We start from the raw sequence: 14,773 nt of genomic DNA, 5'->3' as shown, positions 1-14,773 counted from the left end.
GATTCGAACCTGCGACCGTAGCGGTCGCGCGATTCCAGACTGTACCACCTAGAACCGCTCGGCCACCCCGGCTGGCAAACACCATCTTGTATTTACGATTACATAGTTATAAATTCACTGCTGTCGATAAAACAATGGAGACATTGCATAGAGCAGACAGTGGGCGGTATCTTGGTGTGCTTGAGGAGCTGGAAATGTATACTGCTGAACGAAAATAACTTGACAAGAAACTTAAAAAACAAGATGCATTTTCCTGTGGCGTTTATTTTAATATGTTCTATGTCATTCTCGAGTAAATGTATTAAATGTTTCATACGGTATTGTATGTTCTTGGCTGTATGTGTGTGTTTGAAATGTAATGTCATATTCTGATCACATACAGATTAATTTCGTCGCGTCGTATACTTCCTGGTTCAGCGTGATAACGAAAAAAAATAATTATTTTTAGTTGAGTCTCGCCAAATAAATGTTCTTCGACGAAAACCCATTTATTTTTCTTTGGTAAGAATAATACTGTCGTACTAATACAATGCAGATGAACATATCCTTTATTTAATTAATAGTCCATCTAACCATTTGTTTTCCATCTTGGTCCAGCCCAGAACACAAGAAGCCCTAATAGTCTTAGTCTTAATTACTACGTACAGGGGTCATGCTCGCTCTGAGATAATATTTAACCATTTTCCGCTAATGCAGTAATGTCTTTGCTTTCCAATCTAGCTTCACAATTTTTATACACAGACACGCGGTAAAGAAATGATATATTACATGTACAATTCCTGATGTGCCTGAATAGACAATACCTGTTGTGATCCTTCGCTCCGGTTCGTTGGTTTCTCTGGGGGACCAAACAGCGAAGTCATCGGTCGCAACGGATTAGGGAAGGATGGGGAACGAAGGCGGCCGTGTCCTTTCACAGGAACCAACACAGCATTTGCCTGAAGCGTTTCGGGGAAACGACGGAAAACCTAAATCAGGATGGCCGGACTTGGGCACTACAAACGATTCAGGCCTCAACTGCGGTTCGTGGGAACTACGAGGCACCTTTTTAAAGTAAGTACCGTTTTGAAATAAAATAAAAAAACAAAAGCAGTATTGTAACGCCTTTTACATGAAAGCCTGGAGCTTAATCTATTTTTCGTCATATTAAGGCACTTAAGATATGTACCGTTTCAGAAACAGTGTATACATGTTGAAATGTGCACCATCACATACATCAAAGCTGCAAAACACCAAAGCTTCAAAGACAGAAGAAATTTTAGACGATTTATAGACAGTTAGGCTAACTGACTGCAGTGGCGGTAGAAAAGGCGTGATATTAACCTGTCAAACTGCGAAGACAGCGGGTCCACAGGACGGGATAGACGCTATGAAAAGAGGGAGGTTATACACAGTGTGCAACGTGGGTTGTTTAGTCAGCTTTGCTACTATAATATTGCCTCGATCGCTACATTTCCATATCCGTATGTGTTTTCGCATTTGTGTTTTACTTACTTGAGTATTGTTGTTCGTTCTTGTTTATTAGCCATTACAAGTACTCTGAATAGCCTTGTTTACAACTATCTGAACCTTTGAGCCTGCAAGAGAAATTACGTCCCACTCCTCTGTCCACAAACAGCGCTCACCGACATCGAGATGGCAGCGCAGGTGATGTTCTTCCTGCTGGCCGGCTTCGACTCGACCACAAACCTGCTGTGCTTCACGACGTACCTGCTGGCCCTCCACCCCGACGTCCAGGCGCGCCTGCAGAAGGAGCTAGACGAGTGCAGGTCTGCGGCGACCGGGGAGATCAGCCACGACGACCTCACGCGCTGCGACTACCTCGACTGGGTCATTGCAGGCAAGTTGAGCCACTGTATACACTCGTTTACGAACCGTTTCCTCTTCGTCACCTAGCTCAGATATTTTCAGGTGCGGATTAGTGGTCACTCAGCCCATTACATTTTAACATCTTTTTATCAGATCACTTACTTGTTTGTCTGTCTGCAGTTAACAAAAAAAAATGGTTCAAATGGCTCGGAGCACTATGGGACTTAACATCTATGGTCATCAGTCCCCTAGAACTTAGAACTACTTAAACCTAACCAACCTAAGGACATCACACAACACCCAGCCATCACGAGGCAGAGAAAATCCCTGATCTGCAGTTTACAACTTCGCAGTTGATTTTAGACTAACTTCCAAATGAGCCAGTTTTGGAACTGGGTGAGAATGCAATATTACCTCGTTTTCTGTTGGTATGTCTGGTAAGGTCGGGGTGAAGGCGAAAAATATTGGTAACGCCTAAAATCCTGGCTGCCCTGCAGGACCAGCATGCTGTGCGGGTAGTATTGGAGTACTTTCGAGGCAGTATGTGAGTGGGTGGGCACAGCTGACAGAGGGGGGGGAGGGGGGGGGAAGAAGAGACTGGCAGAGAGAGATGGAGGAGCATATGTGCGCAATATGTATAACATACACGTACACAGGTGAAGCTGGGCGTAAAAAGCTGGTATACACAGAAATAATTATTTAAATAAAATATAAAACCTCACCAAAATGTTCAAAATCCTTGAGAAATTTCACTCACACACGACTAAAAAGCAAAAAATAATTGTAACTGTTCAGGCTTTCCCGGCGAGATCGTGACATGTGGAATAATCAGGTCTACTGCCGGATGTTTGTGCCGCTCTGGCAAAATATGTCGGGCACGTAACACCGGGGAAGAGACAACACATTACATGCAGCGCCAGGCGGGCGCGGACGGCAAAGAGAGCACCCAGCGCCCTCTGGGCATAAATACTGGACAAGATCCTCCAACACGGCAGTCTCGTGTAGCACCTGAAGAAGGCAACGAGTTACGTGGCCGAAATATTGTGGCAGAGCGACACAAACATCCGGCAGTAAACCCGATTATTCCACATGTCAGAAAATAATTATTTAAATAGGAATAATTTTTAATATAACACGTTTCTAAATTGGACTAAAAACTACAACATAATTTCTCTTCCTCCTATAGAGAATAATACCGGCATACAGGATAGCCCTGAAGATTTGTACTTGATAATTTTGTAATAGGTTTGTCAATATTTGTAATACTCATAACGAAAAAGGGAAGAGGCAACGGAAATAACAATCGTGTAGGGAAAATTGGACGACTGAAGACCTAAAGGGCGATCACCATTGCGGTGTATAGATTAGAGTAGGCGCCTGACCTGAATGGGCTTGCAGCAAGCAAGTCGCCATAGCCAGGACCGAGTTTTATGGAGGCAAGTCGTCAAGGAGCTTACCACTTGGTGCCACTACACCTTTGCGTAGGATGGGATCAGAGATAGGGATATAACGAAACACTTGCGCATGTGCAACAGACGATAGGAGGTGAACTATACGTGCATCACTTATGTATTGCGTGCGCTCCACTCTTTTCGTTATAAATCTTACAAGTACTGTCGTAGCTATTAAAAAGTCACAAGCAGAAATTTTCGGAACTATCTCTATGCGGTTAGGAATCTGTACGAGGCTAGAAGAAATTATTTTATACTTTTTAGTTCGATTTTAAAAAAGTGTTACATTAAAAATTTGTTTTGTAAATAATTTTTTCTGCTGGAGCGTGTAAAGGCGAGAATCTCATCAATAGAGCTCACTAACAGTGCCGACGGCCAAGAAATGCCATGACAAAAAAATAAAAACACCTACAGCAGTCTGTATGATTTTATTTTATTTTGTCGTTACCAGTTTCGATGCTTCATTGCGTCATCTTCAGGCTGTTTTGAGGCGGTACAGGTTGATACGATCCCCATGCATAACCCATCAGTTGCCAGCATTACTGGACTCGCAGATAATGTGTCAGCACTCCAACCATCAACTGTCAACTTGTCAGTTGAAATTGGAAATTGACACTAAATAACGCAAAGTGTGAGGTCACCCACATGAGTGCTAAAAGGAATCCGTTAAACTTCGGTTACACGACAAATCAGTCTAATTTAAAGGCCGTTAATTCAATTAAATACGTAGGTATTACAATTACGAACTACTTAAATTGGAACGAACACAGAAAATGTTGTGGGGAAGGCAAACCAAAGACTGCTTTTTGTTGGCAGGACACTTAGAAAATGTAACAGATCTGCTAAAGAGACTGCCTACACTACGCTTGTCCGTCCTCTTTTGGAGTAATGCTGCACGGTCTGGGATCCTTGCCAGATAGGATTAACCAAGTAGTTTGAGAAAGTTCCAAGAAGAGCAGCACGTTTCGTATTATCGCACATTATGATACAGGATTTGGGGTGGACATCATTAAAACAAAGGCGTTTTTCGTTGCAGTGGAATCTTCTCACGAAATTTTAATCACCAACTTTCTCCTCCGAATGCTAAGATATACATAGGGAGAAACGATGACCATAACAAAATAGGGGAAATCAGAGCTCCCGCCGAAGGATACAGGTGCTCGTATTTTTCCGCACGCTGTACGAGATTGGAATAATAGAGAATTATTGTGAAGGTGGTTTGATGAACCCTCTGCCTGGCACTTAAATGTCATTTTCAGAGTATCCACGTAGATATAGATAGAGACGTGGATGCAGATGTAATGGTTCCGTGAGAATCTCTGACTTCACTGGAAAGCCTCTAACCCATAAGCGAGACTAACGCAGTCGGAGTACAACATTGTGCATCACTTTATGCGGATTAGTGAAAACCAATGAGTCAGGTCCAGGCAGAAAGCAAAAGTCCCGACAATGTTCGCGGAAACTTCGCCAGACACCTGCCCTTGCGTCATCTGAGACGGAGTCACCAAGGCGCGGCCGTCTTTCGGGTCACACACAAATGAATGTAAAATCCCCCCCCCCACAACTGACATCCAAATGGGATAATTGCTCGTCCGAAGCCTCGTCTCAGCGGGGACGGAAATGATATGTTCAAGTGCAAATATCTTAGATTAGGCTTTACTGTGACTGTTATTTATATCCAATGAAATAACAATTTTACTGTTACCAGTCATCGTTTATTTATATCTGCAACGCGTTTCAAAGGTTTAAACCCCCATCCTCAGATGGACTTACATGCGTTAATGCGAGGTGTGCACTGTGTTACTACTTTGGGGCAACCTGTAGCACTGCCGTGTGGATAAACAAAAAGTTCCAGAACATGGGTCTGTGGTGGTCTTCGATTATAAATTAAACGAAAATGTCAAAATAAAACAATAAAAAAATGGTGTGGGGAAACTACTTGGTGCAAAGAACATCAGCAAAAACAGAAACAGTATTTCAAAGTACATAGAACATATAACAAAACACCACCATAATTTTAAAGTAAGTCGTGAAACGCTATGGAGACCTTTGGTTGAGTGGATGCAAACATATGTCAGAGTAAATATTTCAAATACACTACTGGCCATTAAAATTGCTACGCCCAGAAGATGACTTGCTACAGACGCAAAATTTAATCGACAGGAAGAAGATGCTGTGATATGCAAATGATCAGCTTTTCAGAGCATTCACACAAGTTTGGCGCCGGTGGCGACACCTACAACGTGCTGACATGACGAAAGTTTCCAACCCATTTCTCATACACAAACAGCAGTTGACCGGCGTTGCCTGGTGAAATGTTGTTGTGATGCCTCGTGTAAGGAGGAGAAATGCCTGCCATCATGTTTCCGACTTTGATGAAGGTCGGATTGTAGCCTATCGTGATTGCAGTTTATCGTATCGCGACATTGCTGCTCGCGTTGGTCGAGATCCAATGACTGTTAGCAGAATATTGAATCGGTGGGTTCAGAAGGGTAATACGGAACGCCATGCTGGATCCCAACGGCCTCGTATCACTTGCAGTCGAGATAACAGGCATCTTATCCGCATGGCTGTAACGGATCGTGCAGTCACGTCTCGATCCCTGAGTCAACAGATTGGGACGTTTGCAAGACAACAACCATCTCCACGAACAGTTGGACGACGTTTGCAGCAGCATGGACTATCAGCTCGGAGACCATGGATGCCGTTACCCTTGACGCTGCATCACAGACAGGAGCGCCTGCGATGGTGTACTCAACGACGAACCTGAGTGCACGAATGGCAAAACGTCATTTTTCCGGATAAATCCTGGTTCTGTTTACAGCATCATGATGGTGGCATCCGTGTTTGGCGACATCGCGCTGAACGCACATGGGAAGCGTGTATTCGTCATCGCCATACTGGTGAATCTCCCGACGTGATGGTATGGGGTGCCATTGGTTACACGTGACGGTGAACTCTTGTTCGCATTGACGGCACTTTGAACAGTGGACGTTACATTTCAGGTTACGACCCGTGGGTCTACCCTTCATTGGAGCCCTGTGAAACCCTACATTACAGCAGGATAATGCACGACCGCATGTTGCAGGTCCTGCACGGCCCTTTCTGGATACAGAAAACGTTCGAATGCTGCCCTGGCCAGCACATTCTCCAGATCTCTCACCAATTGAAAACGTCTGGTCAATGGTGGCCGAGCAACTGGCTCGTCACAATACGCCAGCCATTACTCTTGATGAACTGTGGTATCGCGTTCAAGCTGCATGGGCAGCTGTACCTCTACACGCCATCCAAGCTCTGTTTGACTCAGTGCCCAGGCGTATCAAGGCCGTTATTACGTCCAGAGGTGGTTGTGCTGGGAACTGATTTCGCAGGATGTATGCACCCAAATTGCGTGAAAATGTAATCACATGTCAGATTTAGTATAACATATTTGTCCAATGAATACCCGTTTATCATCTGCATTTCTTCTTGGTGTAGCAATTTTAATGGCCAGTAGTGTAAATGAGACGTCTAGTATCGTCGACTACACTCCATACTTTGTTGAGCAGTCTCAATAAACAATATCTGGTAAAAGTAAACTTGTTTCATTTTAATATGTTGTGTCTAAATCTGAAAGTTAACTGAATTACGCCGAGTAGGGAAAATAAAATAAGATTATTAAAGAACTGCAGGGAAAAATGTAACTACAGCCTCAAAGAGTAGTCTGAATGGATTTGATGACCTGTAGATTGTTAACCGAGGCGACTGTTGTGCGCAGAGTCTCTGCGGCTGTTCCCGCCGGTGCCGCTGCTGGACAGGCGGTGCGGCCGCGCATGCGCAGTGGGCGGCGGCCCCCGGCTGCGGGCTGGGGACGTGGTGGCGGTGCCGGTGCAGGGCCTGCACGCCGACCCCCTCCTCTTCCCCCGGCCACAGCACTTCCTGCCAGAGCGCTTCCGGCGGCCGGACCAGGTGCCGCAGGGCGCTTACCTGCCGTTCGGCGCCGGACCCAGGGCCTGCATCGGTACGTTCATCAACGCTGCGCTCTCCGCTCCCGTGCCGAACCGGTCAATACTAATAATTAAAGCGGTACTATTCTATACTAGAGGACTGATAAGCCATGCAGCTGTTTCATTTATGGTAGGTAATTCACACTGAAGACACAATTTCATCCTAAGACTTGCTTGTGGCAGTGCAGCTCAATCGAAACCTTTAACGTATACAAAATTGTTACGCCGTCGCCAAGGTAGCCCCTGCGGGCCGGCAACCCATTTAACACCAAACAGCACCGAAGTTTTCTATGCCCAAGGCGTAAGCAATGGTAAATATCGGCTGTTTTGGAAACAGACATTCCGCGTACTACTTCCTGCAGAGGGAGTTCGATATGGCCTGCAGGAAGTAATACTACACCAACATCTGATTGGCTGGCCAATACTATTTAAAGGCTAGAACTAGCACCGAACGTCCCCCCACCTTCTCCTTTTCCTTCAACACATCCGCACACTATGTATTGTCCACCGCCTTGATCCCCCTCACCCCCTGGTGTCTCCCTTCCTCTCCACCCCCAACCAGTTGCCGCGCCTTTACCGTTGTGTCCCTCCCTCTCTCCCTCTCTCCATCTTCACACCCTCCATCTCCTTTCCCACCACAACTTCCACCGTCTACCCCTCCCGGATGATGAGCTTCGCCCTGACATCTACCCTTCCTACCAACTCTAACCCCATCTTCCCGCCTCCTCCTCAGGGCTCCCTCTCCTCCCCCTCCATCCTCCTGAGCGGCTTCGCCCTCCTACTCCCTCTCCCTCTCTTGTGCCTCCTTTCAGTGTCTCTGCACTCCCTCCTGCATTGGCTTCCCTCTTCATCTCCCACCCCACGTGTTTCCTGCCTCTTCGTGTACCCGCTGACGCCCCTACTCTCTTCATCCCTGCTGCCCCTTGCTCTCCCCTCCTTTTCCATCCTCTCTGACCCTTCCCCCGGCCGGTCCCACCTGGCAGTTTTATTCTTCATTGTGTGTGCTCCAAGTGGGTTTTAAGTGTGTTGTTCTGGAGTGTTTTTAATACTGTGGCTGACTTTTAACCTGTACATGTGCATTCAGTGTCTTCTCTGTGTTTTAAGAATCGCCAACTGTGTTTTTTAACTTTCTGGCGACTTTTTTTAACTGTCCCCCATGAAGGTCTCCATGTCAGTCTATTTTTACCTCCATTTTCCCCCATTACTCTGTTTTAAGTTCCCCTTTCTTATCGCCTTATGTATGTAACATTTTATTCTTATTTTAAGTTGTCATGTCACTGAAGAGTGGCGGATTGTGCCGCTGACAGCCCTCCCCTGCCCATATGGGGCAGGGGAATGAAATCACAATAAAGAAAATAAAATACTGGACGACAGTTCACGCCAAATACCGACCTCAAAGACGTCTCCATGGAAGACTACGTCTTCGCTATCGGAATAGGACTTGTAATTAAGTGTATGTGTGTTGCCACGGACTCTTGAGGGAAACTTAGAAGTTATCTTTTGTTGCCCATAGTAGGAAATTCTTACTGGCTTTGTGATTGTGACTTTTCGTTGTTATTCAGTCGTTTCCATGTAGACTCACGTAAATTAAAGTTGTGTTGTAAAAACTTTCAAATTGTCAGTTGCAACAAACATAATCCAAAACGTAACCACACCTAACCTCAGCGTTGTACTGTAAACATGACATATTTCAGACTTAGAGAAACGTGCATTGGAGTCGGCGCCTTTGATACCCGCACATTTCTTCAGATATGTTGACGATACTTTTGCTGTTTGGCCTCATAGAATATCTTAACACGACGCACGCGAACATTCGTTTTACAATGGAGGTGGAAGAGAGTGGTTGCCTTCCCTTTCTTTACATTTTGGTTACGAGGAAGGTTGATGGATTATTGGGACATGCAGTTTACTGGAAATGTACTCACACTGACTTGTATTTACAGGCTAATACACTCATGCTCATAAATTAAGGATAATGCTGATACATGGTGGGACAACGCTCTGGTGGGCGGTTTGCGGGTTTAAATCACCTCGGGGTATGACCATGCGGTGCATTTGTCCTGCGGTCGTAACTACTACGACCATCCGGCCCAGCGTGAAGGCGTAGTTTGAATCTTGGTACACAGGGCACATGCCATTTCCGACAGTGAGACTTTTCCAGCTGGACTGGCCCATCTTGCAGCTACATTTCGTCAAAATGGTTATAGTGAAAGACCAATTTAACATGCGGTGCGCTATCGACCAACTGTGATCGGGTGAATAATGATAATACTGAGTCGACACCTAAGTCTACTGTCTTTTTGCCTTACGCAGGAAGCACTTCCAACAAGATCGGTCGTATTTTACGGAAATTAGAATGCCTCTGGGTTCTGTTAAGGATGATCTTGGTTTGCGTAAGGAGGGTGTAATACGCATTCCTTGTAGCTGTGGCGTGGAATACATTGGTCAGACTCAGGACCGCGGAGGACCGATGTACTGGGCATAGAACAGCACACACGATTACAGCAGCCAAGTATATCTGCTATTGCCGTACATTGTTTGGATACTGGTCACCCTATTTATTTAACAATACCGAGATATTGGCGTCCACGTCGAGCTATTGGGACAGAGTTATTAAAGAAGCTGTTGAGATTAAATTAGCGAGCAAACTTGTAAACAGGGATGGAGATTTTTGTTTAAACTCTGCTTGGAATCCTGCTCTTTCCCTTGTCAAAAAACAGAGGGACAGAGTCAATGTTACCTCACCTGCTAGTTCATAGTCTTTCACTATCGATACTTCTGACTTTGCTCATCTCTGGTGGCACTAGTGTTCAGTGTGTGTGTCTGTGTGTGTGTGTGTGTGTGTGTGTGTGTGTTTTTTTCTCAGTTACTGCAAGCACCAAGGTTTTAAATTTGCTTGTACGTCGCCTGTTCGTTGCAGTTTGTGCCTTGAAAATGGTGGGGTGTACTCCCGCCGAAGAATTGGCGGTCGCTGTAAATGTTACCTGGCCGAATACCAGTAAGTTGGTTGAAAATTGTATAGACCAGAAGAAACTCAGGTCTCGCAATATTTTCATCAGTTGTGAATGTCATTTTTTCCGATGATTAAATAAAGAAAACGTCACTAGTGATTTGGTGCTGCACAACTGCGATTTTTCTTTCATTATTTACGTTTCACCATTGTCACGGATGTAGTACTTCCGTGTCCGTAATTTTGTACGGCTTCCAGCAACATATATTTATTAAATTTTTTTGCTATGTGATGCTCCATAGCTGATAAGCACTATACGAAACACGTAACGTATAGACACATGAACAGCTACTAAGTGAATTAATTTGTTTACAATACTTTCAGGCCATCCTCAGGTACAAAAACGCGATCACTGCGTACACCTGCCCACACTATGATTTTCTAACATAAACTTATTTGGTAATAATTCTCAGAAACCATATTGTGAAACGCGTACATCGTCGTAATATTTTTGTACCTGAAGATGCTATGAAAGACTGAAACTTGTAAAATACAAGTAATTCACCTAGCAGTTGACGTTTCTACATACTACAAGCGCTGCTTACGAGGCGTGGATCCAGGGATCCGGGAGGGGGGGGTCATGGTGGTCATTAGCATCAAATAACTTTTTTCTGGTGGGACAATGGAAAATGAATCAGTGTGTGAAAAACAGAAAACAGAAGAAAGTGATGAGGATACGGGATTGGAAACTGAAGGAGAGTGAAAGTGCTGAGAAGTACAGAGAATTAGTCGCACCAAAATTTCGCAAAGAAGTTTTCTGCGATGTAGAAAAAGAATGGAGTTTATTCAAAGACACTTTAGTCGAAGCAGCACAAAAGTATGTGGCAGAACATCTGGAAAGGAAAAAGTAAGATAGACAAGTTGGTGGGATCTTACCACAATCCAAGCAGTTAGAAGAAAAGATGGAGCATGGATAAAGTGGTGGAAAACTAAAAGTGACGAAGACCATAAAAGATATATAGAGGAAAAGAAGTGCAAAGAAATAGCGGAAACAGCAAAGAAAAAGGCATGGGAAGAGTTTACAAGAAAACTTGAAGAAGATGTGAAGAGCAATAAGAAAATGTTCTATAAAATGAAAAATAAAAGGAAGGCTTCTGAAGTACCAGTAAAGATGGAAACAGAGGACGGTACCGTGATTGAAGAGCCAGGGAATATAAAAGATCTCTGGAAAGAACATTTTCAGAAACTGTTAAACGCTGAGGAGCAGGTACACGAGGAAACAACAAATAATGGAGAAATTGAGAGAAGCTGGGAAGCAGAATTAGGACAAATTATACTGGACGAAATGGAAATAGCTGTGAAGAAGATGAATGGGGGGAAAGCTCCAGGACCTGGTGAAGTATCAGTGGACATGATAAGAGCAGCAGGTCAAGTGGGAATGCAGTGGCTGTATAGTGTACTATCAAGCGTGTGGAGAAATAGTACAATACCTGATCATTGGAGAACAGGAGACATTGTTCCCATCTTCAAAAAAGGCAATAAAAGACTTTGTAAAAACTACAGAGGAATAACCCTTATGAGTCATACAGCCAAGATTTTTGAAAGAATTTTACTAAATCGAGTAAGTGAAAAGATAGAAAAGGAGCCGAGTGAAGAACAGCATGGGTTTAGGAAAGGAAGGAGCACGATCGACCTGATATTTTCTATCCGTCGACTGATGGAAGAAGGTTGGGAGTATAAAAAAGAATGATAATAGTTTTTACAGACATAGAAAAGGCATATGACTCAGTTAACAGGGAAAGAGTCTGGGCAGAAATGAAGAAGATAGATATAGAAGATGGATACATTAATGTAATAAAGACAGTGTACAGCGGACACAATTATAGAACACCACTGGGGAACTCTGTACACTTAGAAACAAGACAAGGACTTAAGCAAGGAAGTATTCTATCTCCTGCACTTTATAATGTTGACATGGAGGGTATGAATAGGGCAGTTAAAGACATAGTAAAATAAAAATACAAAAAGATGATTTTTGCAGATGATATGGTAATATGGAGTGATAAAGAGGTAGATGTACAGTTACAACTTGATGCGTGGAAGGAAATAATGAAAAGGTATGGATTAAAAATATATAAGAGTGAAGAAATGGTATTTGGAAGAGAGAAAGGGATCAACGGAAATATTACCTTGAATGGAGAACTCTTCACAGTGGTAGAAAGTTTCACTTATTTAGGGAGTGAAGTATCTAGGGATGGAAGAATAACTAACGAAATTAATAGGAGGTTACAGAAGGGAGGCAATTTCTACCAAACAATAAAACACCTGATTTGGAATAATGAAGTTGCAGAAAAATCAAAACTCCTTATGTATAAGGATTGTTAGTTACCTATTTTCACCTATGGTGGAGAAACATGGACAATGACAGAAAGTGACTGGAGCAGACTGCAAGCAGCGGAAATGAAATTTCTCAGAGCAGTTAAGGGAAAAACAAGAATGGGCAGAGTAAGGAATGTAGAGATCAGAAAGGACCTTAAACAAGAAAGTATGAGAGAAGAAATTGAAAGAAAGATATTAAGATGGTATGGCCATGTTAAGAGGATGCATGGGCAGAGACTCCCCAAAATTATGGAAGAACTAAAGATGGATGGGAAAAGACCTAGAGGGCGCCCAAGAACACGGTGGAAAACGGGAGTGAGAATATCTGTGGGAAGGAGAGGTGTGACCTGGCAGCAAGTGGAGGAAGAAAAGTGGTGGGAGGACCGAGCCAAATGGAGAGGACTCGTCAGCACCCAGACCCGGCAGCAGCTGGAGCGGAATCTGGATATAAGTAGATAGAACTTTTTACTAAAAGCTTTTTACATATATCGGATTTCAGATAACTTTCAGAGAGTTCAGTATTGGGAAAACTAAGTCTCAAAAGCCGCAAGAAATTATAAAAAATTACAAGCTCAGTTTAATACAGGACACTTTCCAGTATCGTTCCTTAGGGGTTAGCCCACGTGGATTGGTTTGTGGCATGACTGGCCGTAGGAAACGTACCATCGAGATGGAATCGACAAACTAAAGGCACAGGAAGCTGACAAAAAACAAGCTGAGGCTGGGGAGGGGTGTGTGTGTGAATCACAGCACGGATATTGCACTCTTTATAGTTTGGTGTGCTGTGGTGTTTCGTCAGAAGTTACTAACTGAAATTTTTATCTACTTATGCGAAGTCGTGCTAATATTTCGATATAAGACAATCTGTTATACGCATATGAAGCCAGCTAGTTAGCAATATGTGTCTCAAAGAAAATGATCCAGAAATTACTCAGTACGGAAATTTTATAAATTATTATCAACTTTACCCCATAGAAGCAAGAATAAAGTCCATATCAACATATGTTTGGAATACTAGAGTAGCCGATGACAAGTATTGCGTTGACGTTGGATCTACCTCGGGGGTGGACAGAGTGGCTCAGTCTTATTGTTATCGTTAGCTTCAGAATTTTTTCTTATACTTCTTGTTTTCGACAACAACGTCTGTTAGAGGATAATGATTACGACTGGTATTTCCAGTTAGTGTTCAAACCGCATTTAGTATATGCATGACCTGAAGACAGTTGTTATTCAGAACCGAAACTAGGTAGTTACCTTTTCTTAATTACCTTAAGCAAATACTGTCCAGGCGTTAAAAAAGATTTTTCTAAAAAAACTTTTTCTAGTTTTAATAAATTACATAAATACCGCCTTCTCTATTCCTGACAATGTCAAACATAACTAAAAGTTGTGCATGTTTGTTGGTTACAGTCAGTGCTTTTTTTATAAAAAAAAGTTTGAAGGTACTCCGACATTGGATATAATGCAGCGAAAATTACTTATAACTGAAGCATGGGGTACCACCCGTCTGCTTTTAGCCATGACGTCATCAACATGCCGAACTACAAAAAAAAAAAAAAAAAAAAAATGGTATCGGACTTGTTCCAAAGTCCAACACTCAGGACGATCACTTAATTTTCTATCATGCACACGTTCGTTCACTGCATTTTCACAAGTAGGTTCAGTGCTCAGGTTTACAGTTTCACTTTCGTCATCCACTGATGTTGAACTTCCTGGCTTTTCACTCGCACACGAATTATTGACAGTTTTTGGTTTTTTAGATGCAAGAGAACAAGTAAAATAGTTTGTTAGTTTTCTGCTTGAAACAGTCAATGACATCGCTTTTCCCACCAAAAGCTGAACTGTTATCGTTCGTATTGCAATTACCAACACGAAAAAGTGAAATAAAAAATTTACGTCCGTGAAATAAATCTTTGGCACTCTTTCCAGTTCTCAACATCGTAAAAAAATTACTTTGTCGACAAAGAAGTTTAGGGGTAGGCAATCCCCAGCGTTCCCCCAGAAAAACAGCACTGGTTGCAGTTCTTAAAACAATTGCATAACACAGGTACTTCTCGAATTTTTGGACAAACGCTTTTCGGATGATGCATCTATTTGATTTGTAGTTTTGTTGACATTATACTGAAGCTCTGTATTAAGCACTGATGTACACAAATTATATAAGATATTTCAACACATTAAGAATAATGTGTCGTTAT

The 14,773-nt window shown here is 43.0% G+C and overlaps 1 protein-coding gene across 1 annotated transcript in view; it reads left to right on the top strand.

Moving 5' to 3' along the window:
• LOC124596624 (cytochrome P450 9e2-like) overlaps nucleotides 1-14,773 on the top strand; it is a 75,912-nt gene that overhangs the window by 60,417 nt on the left and 722 nt on the right. The window contains exons 6-7 of the mRNA XM_047135850.1: nucleotides 1,619-1,840; nucleotides 7,018-7,260. Of these exons, the coding sequence (XP_046991806.1) occupies nucleotides 1,619-1,840; nucleotides 7,018-7,260 (465 nt within the window). The remainder of the gene's footprint in view (nucleotides 1-1,618; nucleotides 1,841-7,017; nucleotides 7,261-14,773) is intronic.

This window comes from Schistocerca americana, chromosome 2 (assembly GCF_021461395.2).
Source record: "Schistocerca americana isolate TAMUIC-IGC-003095 chromosome 2, iqSchAmer2.1, whole genome shotgun sequence".
Classification (NCBI taxonomy): Eukaryota; Metazoa; Arthropoda; class Insecta; order Orthoptera; family Acrididae; genus Schistocerca; species Schistocerca americana.
The sequence above is the reverse complement of the archived record's forward strand: the minus strand, read 5'-3'. Positions and strand labels throughout refer to the sequence as shown.